At 47.8% G+C, this 20,628-nt stretch overlaps 1 protein-coding gene across 1 annotated transcript; it reads left to right on the forward strand.

Annotated features, from left to right (window-relative positions):
- Positions 1-666: 666 nt before the first annotated feature.
- ZDHHC18 (zinc finger DHHC-type palmitoyltransferase 18) lies at positions 667-20,299 on the forward strand. The gene is given in 10 exon segments (XM_038377725.2): positions 667-932; positions 935-968; positions 3,997-4,157; positions 8,000-8,149; positions 10,088-10,225; positions 10,780-10,828; positions 11,593-11,695; positions 13,769-13,878; positions 17,256-17,355; positions 17,571-20,299. Coding segments are annotated over 10 exon segments (1,200 nt in total). The 5' UTR covers positions 667-733; the 3' UTR covers positions 17,727-20,299.
- Positions 20,300-20,628: the final 329 nt, after the last annotated feature.

Consider the following 20,628-nt stretch of genomic DNA (forward strand, 5'->3'; position numbering starts at 1 on the left):
GAGGGAGTTGGGGGGCCGTGAGGGGGATGAGGTGAGGGGGTTGGGGGCTGTGGGGTGATGGGGGGCTGTGAGGGGGTGAGGGGGTTGGGGGCTGTGCGGGGTGATGGGTGGGCGGGAGTTGGGGGGCTGTGAGGGGGATGAGGTGAGGGGGTTGGGGGCTGTGGGGTGATGGGGGGCTGTGAGGGGGATGAGGTGAGGGGGTTGGGGCTGTGCGGGGTGTGGGGTGATGGGTGGGCGGGAGTTGGGGGGCCGTGAGGGGGGATGAGGTGAGGGGGTTGGGGGCTGTGGGGTGATGGGGGCTGTGAGGGGGATGAGGTGAGGGGGTTGGGGGCTGAGGGGTGAGGGAGTTGGGGGGCCGTGAGGGGGATGAGGTGAGGGGGGTTGGGGGCTGTGGGGTGATGGGGGGCTGTGAGGGGGATGAGGTGAGGGGGTTGGGGGCTGTGCGGGGTGTGGGGTGATGGGTGGGCGGGAGTTGGGGGGCTGTGAGGGGGTTGGGGGCTGTGGGGTGATGGGGGGCTGTGAGGGGGTGAGGGGGTTGGGGGGCTATGCGGGGTGAGGGGGCGGTTGACGGGGGCGAAGGGCGCGGCCGGGCCGGCGGGGGGCGCTGCGGCGGGAGGCCGGCCGGGGCCGCTCCCTTGGCGGCGGGGCCGGGGCCGCGGGGGGCGGAGCGACACGTCCCCGGAGCGAGCGCGGGCGGGTGGCTGGCCGCGGCTCGGCGGGGCCTGGCGGCGCCATGAAGGCGTGCGAGTACCGGCAGCTCCCCCCGGGCGCCCCCGCCGCGCCCCCGGGTCCGCCGCCCGCCCCGGAGCCGCAGCCGCCGGCCCGCGCCCCGCGCCGCAAGTGGGAGGTGTTCCCGGGCCGCAACCGCTTCTACTGCGGCGGGCGCCTCATGCTGGCGCGGCACAGCGGCGTCTTCGCCCTCACGCTGGGGCTCATCTGGCCACCAGCGGCCTCTTCTTCGCCTTCGAGTGAGTCTCGGGCCCGCCGCCCCCTTATCCCCGCCCCCGCCCGGGGTCCCGACCACCTCCGCATCCAGCCCCGAAACCACCCCATCGCTCCCTGTCCCCCCCCATGCACTGCTTGGGGCCCCCGCCTCTCCAACCCCCCCCCCGCATCTGCCTGGGAACCTAGCTCCCAAACCAGCTCAGCACCCCTTGCCCTGCAAATGGATTGCCAGGGGACCCTGTCTCCCCAACTCTCCCGTTATATCCCGGTGCCCAACCCCCCCCCGCACCCCCACCTGCGAGCCTTAGCTGCTAAACCCGTCCTCTGCCCTGGCCCATCGCCCCACTGGCCGGGGATCCTGCCCCCCAATCCCTCCTCCACTTCTTGCCCAGACCCCCTGGCTTTCCAGCCAGCGAACCACCCCCTGCCCAAAGGTCCCTGGCCCCCAATCACACCCTGCCTGAGCAGGGGAAGCTCTGCATCACTAGCTCTCTTATCTCCCTCAAATAATTCTCTGCCTGGGTATGGGGAGCTCTGGGGTCCCCAACATCCTTCTACAACCTGACCCCGTATCATCTCTTGTCTGTGGAGGGGATTCTGTGGGTCGCTAACCCACTCGTTGTTTCCAGATCAGTCTGCTTTCTGGAGAGGAGAAGCTCTAGGAACCCCTCACTCCACTTATTCCCCTTTGTCTGAGGTGGGGGAACTCTGGTGTCCCCAGCCCCCTTTCCATTGTCCCCAAGTCCTTTCCTGTCTGGGGTGGGAGAGCTTTATTACAGTTGGAATTTTGATTTAAATTAAATACAGGTTTAGGTTTAAATAATACACTTTTTAAATCAAATTAAAAATTGTTAGCCTATGTTAAGGCCTAAATTTATCATAATCTGTTAACATCATTTAAAAATGAAATAAAAAAATGTAGTACATGTTTCCTGCCAACTTCTAAAGAAAGTCCCACCAGTTCATGGGGTAAGTCGTTGTGTAAGCACCTGGAACCAGGGTTTGTTGAAGTGTTAAATCAGCAGTAGCTTCTGCAGGTGCAGAGAGAATATTTTTATCCTTTTGGTTTATTCATTTAGTTCAGTTCAATGACTAGTTCATTCACTGTTACAAAACCAACTGAGAGTTGAAGAAGCGGAAAAGCTTGTTTTCCTCTTCTGATTTATCAGTAAAAAAAACTAGTTATGAGAGAGTTCTAACATCTTGAAGAACGTGATGATTAGAAACAATCAGTTCAGTTCACTAACTACAGATACTTCCGTTGTTTAATAAATGAATTTTAGATGCAAAATATGTTTTGATAAACTTTTTTCTTATGTGTTCTGTACATTTAAGGTAGTTTTATTTCATACAAAAATTAAATGCTGTTTTTGTGTATTTTAAATTGAATTTCCATCCAAACAGAGCTGGACACAAATCACAAGTAAAAAAAAAATTAACCATCATCTGGCAAATAATAAATGTGTTATTCTAACATAAAAATTAAAAATCTGAATAAATGTAAGTTAAACTATATAATTGCTTTAATAAATGTGTATTTTCCTGGTTGGTAAAAAGAAGCAGCAAATTTAGTGTAAAGGTTATATTTAGTTGTAAATCAACATGTTTTAAAGGTTACCAATCAATGAGACTCAACCTTCCCTTAGGAAAATATCTAAAAAATATAAACATGATTAAAATTGATCATTTAAATCAAGGTTTTCTGCTTGCTGGTTTAAATCATGATTAAAATCGGGGATTTAAATCACTTTGACTTAAATCAATCCACCCTGCTTCAGAGGCTATTCTGTCCCTCTGTAAAGAAGAAAGCACAGGGCTGCACTGGGTGGTGGAATTGGTTCTAGTCCAGTGGGGTTTTGTTGTTTGGTGGCTGTCTTGTTCTGAACAGCTGAGTTTGGGAGTTGAAACAAAAGTTCTCTTAATCCCTTTGAACTGCCTCGTTGTATAGTGAGGCTGATTCTTGTCCATGGACACCAGGAGTCGGACAGCTTGCGTGTCTGGGTTGGCGTCTGGGTGATTATCAGTGCTTATACTGGTAAAATCCCTTTGCAGAGTGAGAAGTGGGAGCGGGACTGCAGCGCTGCATTATGTGAACAGCTGCATGCCTTAGAAGTCTTTAACTGTCTTGCTGTGAGTGACTGAGCCTGTCCTCCCATTGTGCTCATGTGAGGGCAAACGTGGGCCCTTGTCTCCAGGATGTGTAGTCACTAATGATGGCTCTGTACCTGTTCAAACTGAGTCATCCATTTGGAGGAGCACTGGCTCATGTTACAGCAGCGTTTTGTACAGAAATGTGTCCCTTTTTAAACCCCTGGTTCAGCATGAAGGACATCCATGCCATCTGTAGATGGCAAATCTGAATAGAACCAGGGCCAGTTTGCCTTTCAGCTTCACACGTTGGGCCAAATGGAATCACAGTAGTGCTGAATTTGACCCATTAGCTGTACAGAAAGGTCCATAAAAGGCTCCCACATAATTCATTCAGTCTTAACACCTCACTGGTGTCATTTTCTCAGAAGGTGAGACTTCCCAATGTGTCACTGATTTTTGAGATACAATTCTGTATCTCCAAAGAAATATAACTTTACCCCAAATGCCCCCACTCCACCCACAATTGTGCTGTGTTATGACTGGCTGTTGCCTGCCACTCCAGAGGTGGCTGCATATCAGTGGTGCTGTGGGTATATAGTTTGTAAAGTACTGGGGGCTCTTTCCATTGAAAAGCACCCTAGAACTGTTCTTCCCCTGAGTCCGCACACATCAATAGGGTACGTACAGGACTCAGGCAGTGTGGTGGTTATATGGAGACTGTTACGTTCTAACCAGTCATTCTCTTCAGTGTTGGGAAACAAAGTATGATTTGTTCTTCACATGGACTCCCTAGCTCTGAAACTTGGGTCCCATCTTCATGACAAAATCATGTGTGTGTGTTGGCGCTCCTAGGCGCTACTCCCATTCAAATAATAAACAGTAGTCATTAGAGCAGCTGATCGAGGAGCTTATGGGTGAACGCAGGGAATGTAAAAAACTTGTTTGTCTAATTATTTACAGCTGCCCCTTCCTTGCCAGTCACCTGACCCTGGCCATTCCCATCATCGGGGGCGTCCTGTTCTTCTTTGTCATCAGCTGTCTGCTGCAGACAAGCTTCAGAGACCCAGGTATCCTGCCCAGAGCCACCCCCAGTGAGGCTGCAGACCTGGAGAAACGGATTGGTGAGCCTTTCTCTCATGCATTTACTGTGGACTGTGCGTGCATATGTGTTAGAAAAAGCTAATTCTTTAATGGCATATGGGGGTCCCTCTCTTGGGTCTTGTCACCCTAGCAGTAGATGGGGAAGGTTTTGATTGGAGATGGCATTTGGAGTAAAGTCTAAGGATAGACACTTGTGTCCAATTGATGGTGTCTCAGAGGGCAAAAAATGTAAAGAGCAGGTGGTGATAGGAGGGACCTATCTGACCTGTCTAGTCCTAGCGAGCTGAGTCCCAAGATTGAGTATCTTCAGAGGTGTAGAATTAGAAGTAATTTATTCTTCTGTTTAAAACTGTGATTCCCAAACTCTTTTGGTCAACAGTAACAATTTCCCAGACAAAGTAGTTTGCACTGTAGTCTACTCTGTGCTCATCCTGCCATGGAGCTCAGCTTGCCTCTTGCTTCCCACGAGTGGAGTATGTAGTAGAATACAGTGTGCGCAGCTGCTAACTACCGACTCTCTGATTCCCCATTCGACTGTCCCTCTGGCCCAGCACAGAGGTTAATTGAGAGAGAGCCTGGAGTACCAGATACCTTAGCTTGAAGTACCATTATGGGAAATCCTCAGTTCCGAGTGACTGCGTACCATGCTCTTAAATACTGTGCTATTACTCTTATCCTAGAGTGTGGAGCAGAGAGAGGTATGCTGGTTCAGACAGCAGTTGAAGCACAGGGCTGGGATTGGGGAAGCCCTGAGTTCTAGTCCTGGTTATGAAACTTACTCTCTGAGCCTTTGGGGAAGTCAGTTCACCACTGCTTCAGTTTCCCCGTCTGTAAAATGGATATAATACCAACCTCCCTTCTTCTCAGGGCTTCTATAAGGATTAATTAGATAATGTTTGTGAAGCTGTTTGAACACTAGGCGTTCTATGTAAGTGCTAAGAATTTATGCTTATTTCGTTAAACAGCAGGAGATGTGGTAGTACAGGTGTTTTTTCACCGTGGTTGGTAGGCCTAATCATAGCATGTGTTGAGTAAGCTCTTCACGCCCCACTTAGGTTCTGGTAGATCAGATAAAAAGTCTTGATAGGAGCAGAGAGAAATAAAGCCCTTGTTTTGTTTCTGACTGTGATTGTCTCAATGGGTTTTGGTGACTAGAACTGGCACTGGGAAGGAGTTCTGGGTAACGCTGCTAATTGCAGGCCACATCCAGAGCATCCGAGACCAGTTCCCCTGGATTTTGTGACTGTGAAGCTTTATCTGACATCTTTGGGGGCAAACTCTCATATGGGGTTGTCGGAAAGCCTGTCTTATGAAGAAAATCGGGTGGGTGTGTTAGACACCACAGAGAACATCCCCATGTGTTACCCAAGTGCAAAGTATCTTGCTGCCCTGCTAGAGACGCCTGATAGCTTTTTTGGATTTCAGAGCAGCTTCTGATAAACCACAACAAATCTCAACTCATGTTAAAATGCAGACAACGGGGACTGAACCCAGATTATTTTGCCTAAAAAGGCATTTTAGACCCCTCTTCTCTGCTAGTTCTCAAAGGCTGCATGTCTCAGTTTGTTTGAATGGAATTGTAAAAATGCTAGGTCGGCCCAGGTGTAATTGTGCCAAGGCTTGGGCGGAGGGGAGTAGGGGTGCTGTTCTATACAGACTGTGCTGTGTTTACGTTGTGCTGATAAATAATTATCAATGCACCTATACATAAAACTATAGGCTGGGGTTTTTAAAGCAACCTAAGAGAGTTAGGTGCCCAATTCCCATTGAATTTCAATGGGAATTGGGTACTTAACTCTTTTAGGCTCCTTTGAAAATCCCAGCCTTAATATTAATGAAGCATATCATAGAACTGAGTCCAGAGCCAACAGAAGGCTCTGCTCAGCACTCCCTCAATAGCTGCTGCTACTAACTACCCACTCTCTGATTCCCCATTTGGCTGTCCCTCTTTTATGAGTTCAGAAATAGGTGGCTGATCCCAGTAACTGACTTGTAGACTAGATACTGAGCCCCCATCTTCTTACCATGTTGCCAAACGAATAGCCAAAATAGTTGACTCAGAGTGCCCAGTATAAAGTCCTATTATAATTTATTAATGAATTTGAAACAGTCCTCATATCCACATCCAGTGGAATCTTCCTCTTGATTGAAACCGACTTAAAATCTTTAGTTAGAGCTTGTATTTACACTGGGCATCTATTCTGCAGATTGTGAATTTAGGGTAATGAATTTGGGAATTCATGTTTTTAGGGGCTAGGATTTGTCACTAGCCCGGTAAGACTCCTGTATTCACAGCTCTTATAAGAGGACAAGGATTGATGTAATGTAATGTATGTTTGTGTTTTTATGATGGCTGTATGATGGTAAGTGTGTGTGTTCAGAATACATGGCCTGCTTTTTGTGGTGTGTTACCCATAGTAACAAATGCTCTAGCAAAGCTACTGAGAGACTTCTGGAGTCTGTCACTGCTGGAAATGATCAGAGAAATATAATTTCTCTGTATCTGTCCAGACAATCATTTTGTGGGTGGTTTTTAAAACTAGCTAGCTATCTGCTTCACTTTCTGTTTCAAGATCCCCTGAAGTAGCTAGTCCGTTAGCCCACTGCAGGGACTACCTGTCATGTCAGCTATTGCTCTTAATACAATCTATTCATTTTCTTCTTAACACGCTTGACTGTGTCAAGTCAGGTTTTTGAAGCCCTCGTAAAAGCGTGTGTGGTGCCCTCCCTGTTGTGATATCAAAGGGCTTATTTTTTTTTTTTTAAAAAGTGACATGCATGAATGTCAAAAGCCATTCTTCCCACCACTGCACCCATCCAGGTCAGCACCCTCTGGCTACATGCACAAGTGTATCTTGCAGGGTCCTGAAAAATCTCCAACCATGTCCTTAGAGGAAGTAAATTCTACTTGTGCTACTAGTGTGTATCAAACTTCAATGGAATCTGCCTAAAACAGTCAAGAGATCACCCCTCCATTTTGCCCACAATTCTACCGCTAAACCTACTGTGCGCCTAAGCCATCCCGTCCATGAGCGGTGGGTGAACCTCCACTTCGGGAAGGCTAGCTCCCTGGCCACTCCCCTTCTGCCTGAGGCCCTGCCAGCCGGAGCCCCGAGCGACCCCCACCCCCAGTGGCCCGGAGCCAATAGTTGCCCCTGTTTCTTCCCTCTTTCCCCCATGGCCAGCTGGCCGACCCCGGGCCAGCCCGAGCCGCCCCAGCCCCTGGCTGCAAGCCTGAGCTCCAGGCCACCTGCTGGAGCTGAGCCCCTGCCAGCTTCAGGGGACATGGGGAGCAACGACAGGGCTTCCCATGACCATGCCTCCCAAAGGCTACTGCTCCTTAACTGTAGCTGTGCTGCTGGTGCACAGAACGGTTGTAGAAGAATCACATGTGTGTTAACAGCTTGTTACTTCCTTTGGTTGAGAACCGTTAGACAGGAGCTTTGCTTCCTTCCTCTGTGTTCTAGAGATGTGTTACTGTTAGCAGGCATGTTAGAGTGCTGCTTTAATGCTTACTATGTATATAGTGCTTCTGATTTTCAAAGTGTGACTGACATTAATTCCTTTAAGCAGCCCTGCAAGGGTCATCCCTGTTGAACAGAAGGGGAAATTGTGGCACAAAGATTAAATAACACTCTGAGTAATGGACAAAGTTGAGATTAGAGCTCTGGGGGGGTCCTGGCTCCCCATCTTGAACTCAGTCCCCTCGATCACGCTGCCTCTCCACTGTTCAGCTTGGATATGAATGAGTACCGCACAGAGCTGTGCCATGCAAGAGGGGAGCAAGGCCCCAGTGGCTGGGGTGCCATGTGGAATGGGCCTTTGTGAGTCTGACTCTCCCCACTTCACTCTCACTCCACAGATAGCATGGGCACCTCCACCTACCGCCCGCCTGCCCGGACAATGGAAGTGGTTATAAACAAATACGTGGTGAAATTAAAGTACTGCTATACCTGCAAAATGTTCCGACCCCCCCGGACCTCTCACTGCAGCGTTTGTGATAACTGTGTAGGTAAGTCCAAGGGGATCAGGAGCAGGTGAAATCTGCATGGATAAATGGGATTCTAGTTTAAGCTCTTGAGCAAAAACCTTTCTGCTTCACCATAAAGGGCTTGAAAACTAAATAACAAACTTGTGATAAAATAATTTCTCTCCCTTCTCCCCACTTCAAACTAATGACAAATATATACCGTTCCAACGGTGTCCTGTGGGCCAGGATACAGCATGTGCTGTGCTCTAATGCCCTCTCCAGTACTACCAGGTGGGATTGTACAGGTGAAATGCAGCATATCTCCTATTTAAACCCACCTCCAAGCATCTGGGTGTGAAATAAAGCTGCAGGATCTCTGTTCCCTTGGCCACTCTGTGTTGCAGTCATGGCTAATGTGAAGCAGAGGGGCCAGCATATGTTCTATCTTAGCCTTTCTGCCCCATGGCACCTGGTGCTAGATGGGAGGGAGAGCTGGAGGCTGAATGAAGGAGTGAAAAAAAGGGTTGGATACACCCAAACTGGCAGACGTGAGAGGGACTGGCATGCAGCAGGAGATATTGGTGTGGCAGTGAGATGCCTGCGTAGTCTAGAGTCTCTGGAGGAGCAGTTTAAAAAGCTGTCAGTCAGGTGCGACGTGTGGGCAGGATGGTGGAGTATAGGTGAATGGCAGGTCCACTGAGCACACTGTTACTTCATTAATTAATTAATTTAATTAACCTATCTGGGTGCAACCTTCTGTTCCAATCAGCATGTTGCACTAACAGTTGTGATGTTGGGGCAACTTGGGGACAGATGAAATTACTGATCTGAGAGCTGCCACAAAATTCAAGGTCACCTTTCTAAAGAAGACGGCTCAAAGACAGGGAGTTTGAGGCGCTACTGAATGGTTTTCAAGGATGAGGCATGACATTAGTGAGAGTTGCTTGATGGCACAGTATGCAACTCCACCCAGCTTTGTCAGACCTGAGCATTGCTTGAATGGGAGACCTCCAGGATGCTTCAGGTTTTAGTAGCTGGCATTCTTCCTTCTGAACCAAAGCCTCAGCGTAGTATTAAGCAGTGCTGGGCTGTTAGAGTTGCAGTTTTGTGGGTGAAACCTAAGTTGGAGGTCCTGGCCGCTTGTGCTTATAAAAGATGGCTTGGTACTTTTTTTTTGTTAGCGTAGGAGTGTTAACCCATGTGTCTTGGCAAAATTTCCATGTGGGTAATTTCATTCTGCCATCCTAAATTCCCCCTGCGCTTTCAACTGGATAGGATATTCTTCATGTCCTGTATTAAACTCTTAGATTATGTTACCATGAGCTGTGAAAGGGTTGATATGTTTCACCTCAGAGGTGGCTGCATTTCAGTTGTGGGTAAAGCGGTGTGCATGTTTTGCCAGCAGTGCTACTATTGTTGAAAGGGCCCTGCCAACTTGAAATCTAGTCCGTTATTTTAAGAGTCAGAAGTATTTTCAGGTATATTGCATCTGCCCTGGGTTCCCTTGCCAATCTTTGTGGCTTTACAATCAAATTTTCCTAACTTTTAAAATGCTTTTTCTCTTCACATGAATAGGGAAAACTGACTAATGCAAGGGAACAGTGAAACAGTCCCTACAGTTGTGTCAAATGTACAAAGTATACAGACTGAAGAAATAGAAATGCATTTTCTCTAATGTCTTTCAGTTTTAGTAATTGTAGGTGTTACAAGAAACCACAGTTAGTTAGAACAGTATTCGGGCAAATTTTTAAGGTTGGTGTCCCTATAAAGTTAAAGAAGGGCACATATACAGATTGCAAAGCACTATGTAAATATAGTGATGGTGTGCTGTCATTCAGAAGTACTGAGCTAAAATCTTAGGTGGGCAGGGTGGGGCTGGCTTGTAGCCCCGAGGTTCCCAGAGCCTCTGCAGTGTTCACCCATTTGTGAGGTGTGGGGAGTAAGATGTGCTAATAACCTTCTCTTGCTGCCTGGTTTCAGAGCGGTTTGATCACCACTGCCCCTGGGTAGGCAACTGTGTGGGGAAGCGCAACTATCGGTACTTCTACGCCTTCATCCTCTCCCTCTCCTTCCTGACAGCCTTCATCTTTGCTTGTGTCGTCACCCACCTCACTCTGCGTAAGTACTGCAGCTGCTGTGAGTAACCATCACCATCCTGGCCAAGGTGAACTCAGGCCATCACCACGGGCACCTGGCTTAGCACATCAGGGAAGCAGTCTCTAAGTTTGTATTAGACTAGGTGATGGATGGCTCAGGTGACGATTCAGAGCCTTTCGCTGCTAGGTCGTCTGGATGAACTGGTCGAGGGCTGCAGTAGTGAACTGTAAACCTTATTTTAGAAAATAGTTTGAGAGTTTTGGTGAGTGGGTTATTTCCCTCCATAGCAAGAAGGTTACAGACTATGTCAGGGCTGCTGATATGGGTTGGAGGTGTGTGTATACATTGCATCTATGTCTAGTCATGGCCTCTGATAGAAGGCAGCTTGCTTTTCAGCCCCTGAATCTCTTGGAGCGCATGCTGCACACCAGCATCTAGATTGCGGGGGTTTCTCAGTCAGCTGGGCAGATCCATGAAGCCTTTTGGGATGGGTGTGTACTTTGAAGCAGGACAAATTGGCTGGAGATGTAAATGTGCCCTCTTGATTTCAATACCTTGTCCTGTTTGCTTTGTAGGCTCTCAGGGAAGTGGATTTGTCACCACTCTGAAGGCAACACCGGCAAGATATCCTTTTAGAGCCTGCACCTTTCCATCCGTTCCCCTTTTTGTACACTGACACAGCTGGATCCCTGCAGGGAATTGGAGCAGAGATACTAAAGCTATAGCTCTCTGAAAAATGTTCTCTGGTTTACAGCCCCTTCTGTCAGGACATTTCACTGTACTTTACAAACCCTAATGCACATAGCCTCCTTATACCACAATGGGGGAAGGGCAGACTTCTCTGCATTTACAGGAGAAGGTGGTGATCCTGTAGCCAAGCTGGTGAGACCCTTTGTTCAAGACACAGTCTCTTTCTCCATTGCCAGACTGGTACCATGTGCTTGGTGATGCACAGACGAGGGTTGGAAACAAGCTCCCTTTCTGACACGTGGGAGGACACAGGGGTAAGGGGGGATGTGACTAAATTGGCTGTAGTGAGTTCTCCCTTGATGGGCACTCGCAGAATAGCACAGACAGTGGGAAGGAAGCTGCATGCCTGCTTTGTTGGCTGGAATGCACTCTCCTTGCTAGCCAGGGCTGACCCTTTTTCCCTAATGGAAGGGGTAGGGGTGAGAGTCCATTTCCTTGCTAGGAGTCTCAGCCAGCCACTCAAAAGCAAGGGCACCTTGCTGAGCCCTTTATGACCCTCCCTAAGTCCCTGTGTTTGTGCCCCCCACCGAGGGTTGCTGAGAGTGCCTCCAGTGACTGACTCATCCATTATTGGGCCTGAGGCCTCTCCTTGCGGGGGGGGGGTGGTGTCTTGGAGGCTTCCTTGACTCTCTTTCCACCGTGCTGGAGCTGGTGATATGTTTTTTCTCAGTCTGGTCTATTTTGGGCCTCTCGGGTTTTCACACTTACCTAGTCGCCTCCAACCTGACGACGAATGAAGACGTAAGTATCTGTGTGTCTCTCCTTCCATAGAATGAGACCAGAAAGGTTCTCTGGGTGTGAAGCCCATTCCTTTCTAAGCAATGAAGAGTTCAGCCAAAAATCTGTTGCTGTCTCTGCAGCAGTGTGTCAGAGGAGGTTATCTTGACAGGCCCTAGGTGCTTGTGGCACTTTCTTACAGAGCAGATAAAAGACAGCACCTTTGGGCTGCCCCCAGAGTTTACCCTCTAATTCGAGTAGCCCAGTGGAGCATGACAGTGCATGCGCACACTGGCAGAGTGCACAGATTTCAAAAGGGAGAGCAGTGTGTGTGTTGCTTGGCTGTGTGGAGACTAGGAAAAGAGGTCATATTTTAAAATACTAGCTAATACACTTCAACCTTTGGGCTGCCCCTAAGATGGACCATGACAAGCTAACATATTTGTAAACAGGACTTACCTTGGGTACGCTAGATGCAAAGTCCTGTTTAAAATCGTGTTAGTTAAAACCATGTGAGCTTAATGTGTTTTGAAGCATGACCGGTTTCCCAGTCTAGACGTGTCCTTTGTTAATATTTGGACCACGGAGAGAGCAATAGGGAGGAAGGAGGCTGAGTGGGTGGCCATTACTTGGTTCAGTTTCTTGCCTTGCCACAGACTTCCTGTGTGACTTGGGCAAGTCCAATTGTCTCTCTCTCTCTGCCTTGATTACTCCTCTATGAAAGGGAGTTGATACATAGAGGTGTTATAAAGGTAAATGTATTAAAGGTTGTGATATGCTGAGATACTACTGTAATGGGGGTCTGATAAGTATCTAGATGGCATAGCTGTTTGTGTCTGTCTGGTTGCTTAAAGGGATTTGAAAAATCACACTTCTGTCTGAAATATTTGTACCACCTCGTTGTTACAAGTGACACAATTGCTGTCTCAGAGAGAATGGTTTCTCTACTCTTTTACTTAGTGCGTTTAACAGCACTTTGGGGCAATTTCTGCTCTCGGTTATACAGCGGAGATTCCCACTGAAGTCAATGGGAGTTACACCGCATGACTGAGCCCATGGTGCATAGTCTGTTAGTTTCCCTTGTTGTTTGAGTGACCTGTTTGTCACAGCAGCTGGGGAAAGGAAGTAAAAAGGGGAAGTGTGATTGTAAACTCACACAAGCTGGCCGAGGCTCAGGATCTGGAACACCATCTAATTCCTACAGCTTACATGACAGATTTCAAGAAAAAAGAAAAGGAGTATTGTGGCACCTTAGAGACTAACAAATTTATTTGAGCATAAGCTTTCGTGAGCTGTAGCTCACGAAAGCTTATGCTCAAATAAATTTGTTAGTCTCTAAGGTGCCACAATACTCCTTTTCTTTTTGTGAATACAGACTAACACGGCTGCTACTCTGAAACCTAAGATTTCAAGGCGACAGTGTTTCCTTAAACAGGCTCCTGTGGCAGCTCAGCATGAAGAAACTAAAGGGTTTCTTTACATTAACAGAGCTGCCTATGAACCCTCTTGCTGTTAGCTTAGCTCTGAAAGTGCACTGTGTGCTTTCCAGAAATAAGCCCCTGCCTTGAAGCACTTTCAGTCTAAATCTGGCAAACAAGAAATGACTAAAGTGAAACAGAGGGATGGGAGGGTGGGCGGTTTACAACCACTAGACAAAGTGTGATGCATAGTACATGGTATGGGAACTGCGTAACTAGTGGGCATTGTGACTTTGAGACTCAGCTTGGGCAAAGGCAGAAGGGCAAACTGCTCTAGAGAGGATGCGAGCTGCAGAAGGCCAGCTAAAAGTTGCTTGGTGCAATGGGTGGGGGAAGCTATGTCTCGCACAGGGACATTCTATCAGCTTGCCACACTGCTGTGGAGAGGATTTAGAGGTCAGGGAAGCGAGAGCTATGTTATGGGGCACAGTGCAGAGTTCCACACCCCTCTGCCCTGACTTGGGACACTTCTGTCACTTCAATCCTGGGCTTTTCAAGCAGTGTGTGGATGATACTGTCCAAGACACCCTCCCATGTGACCTTGCCAGTGCACTGACCATCTCCATCCCCTCTCGCCAGGCTGTCGCTTTCTAATCAGCCTATGTCCTTTCAATTGCAGATCAAAGGGTCGTGGTCAAATAAGAGAGGCTCAGAGTTTGCCAATCCCTACAGCCATAAGAGTATCCTCACCAACTGCTGTGCAGTATTGTGTGGGCCATTCCATCCCAGGTAAGAGCCTCCGATCCTCACTGGACTCGGGACTTGCACCCTGCCCTGACACAGTAGCCATATGTGGAGGTGGAGACAGGAGAGGTTAATACTGGCTCCCAGGAGCCAGGCCAAAGCGATGGCACAGGGCTCTCGGGTGGGGTGGGGTGGGTAATTCTGAGGCTCAGGCCCAGAGGATAGGTAAATGTACAGGCGGGTGCTGACTGTTACTTTTCATCCATTGAAATCTGCTTAATTCAGGGTACTCCAGACTTCGTTGTAGGGTATAAACTGAGTGCAACTGGAATATCCCCCTGCAGTGTAGTAAGGGTGGGATATGCCCATTACAGGAGTGCCCAGCCACTAATGGTAATCGCTTGCTATGGAAATATTTACTAGATGAATGTTTCCTCTTTAGACATTTAAAATCCAGTGCCCTAGCCCTCAGGAGGGCTAAAGGATGCATCCTGAGAGCTTTAGCACTACATAAGGAATAACCCTGGGCTTAAAGGTGCCCTGCAAAGGACTTCTCAATATATCTGACTTCTAGATGATGGAGAAGTTCTTCACTGTTTGCTTTTACACTACAAATACAGGTCTTGTCTGCCCTGGCAGAGTCTGGTGACTGGAGAATTAGTGGAATGACACTCTCACCAGACTCAAGGCAGTGAAAGCTGAGTTTTTGGGAGAGTACAGATTTTAGAGTGGTTAAATAAAGCTCTTTATTTTATTTTATTTTATTTTTGAACAAATCTTTAATTTCCATGACTAACTGACCGCCTGGGGGCGAGAGCTTTGTCTCACTCCTCACTTGTCAAAGAAGGCAGGAGGGCTCTTGCTAAATGTGCTCTTGATACAGCTCCAGGATCTCCAGGTGAGAGCAGACTTGACATTCCTGATATTTCTAAGGTGAAAAACCAGCATCAAAACCCCCTTCCACCCCACCAGGTCATCTCTAAGTGGCTGGAATTCTACATGCATGTTGCAGCTGCTTTTCAGATCAAGATGGAGCATTGCATGCTGAGATACGTGGTCTTGTGGAGGTCTTCACCTCTATCACAGATGGGGTTGGCTTCAATCCTCTCCATTTTATGCAGTATGCTGGAACCTTAGACTTAGACTTCTGGCAAGTAGCCAGTGCTGTCCTTTGTCAGACAATTTGTAGACTCTTGCCTTAAAAGGACACAATGATTTCCTATTTAAATTGATGCTGTCAAATTCCCTTACCTGTGAATTATCTGCAACTGTCATTAAAGCAGGAAGGAATAATGCCAAACATTTCATCATCTGTGCTTATTTGCTTCTTGTTTTTCACTGGGTTTGGATAATGAAACAAGAACAGTGAGTTCCACCATCTGTTCTTCCCTGGGCAGGGTGCAGGGTCCCTGGGTTGCAGAGTTCATGGGGTAATGTTGTTCACTGCTTAAACTGTATTGCCATTTTAAAAAATCATTTAATGAAACCTGGTTTGTAACTTTCAAAAAAACCAACCAAAAATCCCCTGTTGGGTCTGTCCTACCAAACACCTTCCAACTGAGGAGCTCAGACTAGACGATCAGACTGGTCTCTTCTGGCTTTAACAGCTATGAATCTAACTCCATCCCAAAATAAAACTACCATGGTTTAGTCACATGAGGGCGCAGTCGGGCAAATTTAAATAATCTCTTGTGTTGGGCTGTTGGGAGTTCAATCCCAACCCACGTTTTGTAGCTCTCAGCCTGTTGAATGTTTCAGGCAGGTTTGAGACAGTGTTTCTTTTGCTGGGAGGAACCAATTTGAATTTACTGGGAGCATTCCAGAAATACTAACCCAATGTAAGTGTAATGAAATAATACAGGGAAGGTCTGCTGTTGCATAACCTGTGCTCAGGAGGGCTACACCGTGTTACACCATGAGTTAAGGAGGGTTTTGGTTTTCCCTCTAAAATACTTCCCAAGGTTCTTGTCATTTTCAGTGCTACTGTTACTATGGAGTCCATGACAGTAAATGAGCTAATCTATTTAAATATGATGAGAGCACTGTGAGGCAGATGACTGCTAATGGGATAATAGTATTTTGCTCCTGCTGTAGGGGGCCTCTCCAACTCCAGTCTAGCATAGTAGTGACACGACGTTGTCTTTAGTTCTGAGTGGTCAAAAACCCATGTCATCCATCCTCAAACTGACACTTTGTCTGGCAGTCCCCACAAAGAGACAAGCAGGGCTTGGGGAAGCTTACCCTGCTGCTGTCACTATGTTACTGTTTCTGTGGCTGCATCGGGGACTTGACTGTCCAGGGCGGACAAGCCAGCAGCTTCCAGGTGCACTCAGCTCACACCAAGAGATTTGAAGAAACGCCTTCCTGCCCAGAGTGCTAAGTGTTTTGGGCTCAGGTGGGTGCGTGTAGCCTTGCCAGTCACCTTGAGGTTTAAGCGACAAATGTTTAAAAATATGCACAAGAAAAGTCTGAGCCATAGTTAAATGCAGTCCTGTGTATGGAGTCTGTTCCCTCTCTCCAGTCGCCCTCACGAGATTTGGCCAACGGGATTTTCCTGCCTGCATTCAAATTCCCTAAATTCTGGACAGTGCTGGCAGGCACAGCTGTCCTGTGCTAATGATCAAATGCTGTCAGGGTTTGCTTCCTGCCTTTGAAATCCCCAAGAATCAAAGAAATGTAGGACTGGAAGGTACCTTGATAGGTCATCTAGGCCTGTCCCCTGCACTGAGGCAGGACTAAGTATTATCTACAGTACACCATCCCTGACAGGTGTTTGTCCAACCTGCTCTTAAAGGCCTCCAGTGATGGAGATTCCACAGCCTCCCTAGGCAATTTGTTCCAGTGCTTAACCACTCTGATAGTTAGGAAATTTTTCCTGTCTAACCTAAATCTCCTTTGCTACAACTTAAGCCCATTACTACTTGTCCTGTCCTCAGTGGATAAGGAGAACAATTTATCACCCTCTTCTTTATAACAGTCTTTTACATATTTGAGGAGTGTTATCGTGTTCCTCCTCAGTCTTGTCTTCTATAAACTAAAAAAACACAATTTTTTTCAGTCTTTCCTTGTAGGTCATGTTTCTAGATCTTAAATTATTTTTGTTGCTTTCCTCTGTACTTTCTCCAGTTTGTCCACATCTTTCCCAAAGTGTGGTGCCCAGAACTCGAGACACTACTCCAATGGAGGACTTATTGGTGCTGAGTAGGATGGAAGAACAACTACTTGTGCCTTGCGTATGACACTCCTGCTAATGCATCCCAGCATTGTGTTCACTTTTTTGCACCAGTATTGTTGATTTAATAGGTGCTAGCAACTCATTTTTATAGCATCACTGGTTGGCTTAGCACACAGCTTCAGGGGTTTGTTTCTTGATGAACATTGGTGTTTTAACCTCTCCTCTCTCTTCCCATCTTGTTTTCTAGTTTAATAGACAGAAGAGGATTTATCCAGCCTGATGCCGGGACCCTGTCCAGTCCCAAAGGTGAAATCCCCTCCTTTGGATCCAAGACTGACACCAGCATGGTAGGAGGCATTCCCTAGTGGTGCTGTGATATAGTCCAGTGCCTGTGCCTAGCTCCAGTCAGTACATTTCCCGTTATCTCCCTGACCTCAGGCAAGACATACCTGTGGGGCAGAGTTGCCGAAGACTCAGTCAAGCCATGCATTACCTTTTTATTTATTTATTTTTTTTTTGGTTTCACTGTGATGTGGCTTACCTGGATTTTCAACTGCTACAGCCTGATGCCGAGCAAGACCTTGGCCTCAGCCAGGGAGAGGGGTTCCAACCACAGCTGGGAAGCAAGAAGGGCTGCTTGGGAAACCCCAACCTCTCAGAACCATCCAAGCTTGGAGTGTCCGCTCCAGAGACCTGCCATCTATCCTGCGGGGATTAGCTGAATGGGCTGCGGTGCCTTGTGGGGGCTGAGGGTGGGAAGGTGGACACAGTCCATGTCCCATCTCCTGTGCTCCATTCTAGAATGGGGGCTGGGTTTTGGGGGATGATGAAGGCTGAAAGCTAGGTCTCCCTGTTGTGTCGCTACAAAATGCCTCCTGCATCTCTGCCCCAGCAGTGTGAGGGGCAGCTTCCTGTGTCAGTATAAACTATGTTCCCATCTGGACCTGTGGAATATGTAGCATCCCTTTCTCAGCAGCACCGGTACTTTTCGGAATTGAGGCTCGCTGGTTGGGATGACATTCCCTTTCCCAGGTGCTGGGGAGAGCGCTGAGGGTCCAGACCCCTATGGGGCACTGAGCATAGGCAGGGAAATAGATGTGCCATCCCAGTTGCTGTTGAGTGCTGGCTCTCATCTGGTCACAGAGAAGGTGCTGACCAACCTTCCTAATGTTGTAGCCCTTTCAGCCAGTAAGAAGCCATGTAGGGACAAGGATACAGCCCAGAGGAGCTCTTAGTTTTAATTGTTAGAAACAAAATGAGTGAAGCATTTTGTGGGTTTAACTGTGAGATGTTGCCCTTAAATGGTCACCTGTTAGATCTCTGCCCAACACCTAGGTGGCTAAAGCGTGAGTGGGCTCTGTGTGTAAAGAGCTTCAATGGCATCGTCAGTGTTGAAGAGGCACAGATTGCCCAAATTAGGTTACCCTGAGTGCTGGTGTCAGTTAGCCTGCTCTTGGTTTGGATTCCTGGCCAGTAGAATAGAGAGTGGGGCCACCTGCTGGCCCTCTGGGAATGATTCCTCTGAGTCTGTCTGTCTGCCCCAGGGTGGCACCATACCTGTTGCTGCTTCTTACCAGGTGTTCACCAGTCTGCCTTGTGGATTACTGACACTGGCGAGTGTGTGTAGGAGAGTTACAGACACATTAGCAATACTTGAAATGTGTTTATTAAAAGCTGCTGGGTATTTTTGCACAATTTTTAAATTTTTTTCTAGGTAATATTTTTTTATGTGTCGGTGTAGATAGCGCTGTACATATTCCTGGCACCAGGGTAGAGATTTGCAATGTTTGTTCTGTGTTAAGCCACTTGGTTAGACACCCCTGGGCGTTGCAGTATGTATCGGACCCCAAGCCCTTTCATCTTTCTCACCTGTGCTTTTATCACTAGTCAGTGCATTTGGGGGGCAGATTGTCACAGAGGTATTCCCCTGTATTCTGCTTTGCACATCATGAATGACAGCACCCTAGCAGAGAATTGCCAGCTGCTGCAAACATAAGGAAAACATAGGGTGCGTGGAAGGGGCTGGTATTAAGGCACCCGTCATTGCCCTAACCTGTGAGTCAGTCTGCTGAGCAGTGGTGAACTTCAGTGGGACAGTATTTAAATGCACCCCCCAGCATGGTGTTCTCACATTCTATGCATTCCCTTCCTCTCTAGTTTTTGGCACCTTTGTAGCCCAGTTTTGTTGCTGGCCAGAAAATGTCACAAATCCTGACTGTTCAAAGAGCAGTGCATGAGATGTGCCCCGCCCCTCCATCACCCACGTCCTGGGGTTGGGAACTTGGGATCTGCATTTACATGCTGCAGGCTTCTTGCAGAAGGCAGTGGTTTTAGGTGGGGCTTTAAGAGAAGCTTTAGCTGAGAAGAATATTGGACGATTTCAAACCCTTCCTTTTTGGAGATTTGATTAAAAATCTGCTCCTTCCACCCTGTAAATGTTCCTCTTGCTTCATGTTTCTGGCTCGGTATTCAAGTGAGATGGGGCATGGCAGGGGTGCTGTTGTCAGTGGACTGATCTTATAGTATAGCCAGGGGGTGGTGATGCTGATGCCTTGTTATAGGTAGGGCTGGGGACTGGACGACTTGGGCTTCATATGCTATTCTCAATCAGTCCCCTTTCCAGCAGGGTGACTAGTCCAAAGCCAGCCCCTATTGTTAGTGACCAAAAGCATTTACCAGCTGTTCCTCAGAGAAGTATCCTCACACCACACACACCCCAATGTTAATGTTCCCCACTGCTGGCAGCTGATGTGAAGAAGGGTTGGTACCAGCATGTAGAATAAACTACCACCTGAGCCCTGGGGGTGACCCTGGCAGCTCAGGGGTGTGGCAGGCTGGCAGGGCAGCTTGACACACAAGGCTACAGCTCATGTGCCTTGCTACTCCTAGACTGATCTTCAGCCACGGACAGATCAATGCAACAGCGTAAAAAGCTGCTGCTGTGTCTGGAAAATAACACTCCAAAATTCCTTTCCAGAAATCATCCTGAACAGCAGTTACCATCTGTCTTCCCTTATCCACAAGTAGCCGGCGTTCTTAATACAACGGCACTAACTCTCCCATGGCCCTGATGCTGTGTTTCATTGCTTGTGTAATGGTAGGATAGGCAGATGGAGTGTAGAGGGTCAGTAAAGCTGTAAGAAGCTGCAGCTTTAATGGGATGGGATAGGAAAACTGACCCGGCCTCCTAGAGGAGTTCAGAAGGAGGGAGAGGGAAGCAAACTCTCTCACTTCTGTTTGAACCAGTCTCTCTTGTTACTTGCTGTAATAAAGTTTTATTTTTAAAGTTAACTGCTTGGGGATCTGTTTGTTTCCTTTTGTGGGTTCGGAGGCATGTTCCTCAGCTTCTGCAGTGGGGTGAGTAATGATTCTCTGTCCGTCCAATTAAGGTCAGATGGCTTCTTCCAGCTGCGAATCTTGCCTGCCCATTGTAGTCACTTCCCGCAGGATCAGGCTGGAAGGTATGCATAGCTGCATACCCCAGCAACTTGGTCTGGCCGTATGGTTTCTCGGGGTTTCATCATTCAGCTGCTGAAATTTGACACAGCTCAAACTGCATCTTCCTTCAGAGGCCTTAAGTTAAGCACCCTTCTCCCATCCCACTCTCCCTCTAACCCAGT

The sequence above is a fragment of the Dermochelys coriacea genome, chromosome 19 (assembly GCF_009764565.3).
Source record: "Dermochelys coriacea isolate rDerCor1 chromosome 19, rDerCor1.pri.v4, whole genome shotgun sequence".
NCBI lineage: Eukaryota > Metazoa > Chordata > Testudines > Dermochelyidae > Dermochelys > Dermochelys coriacea.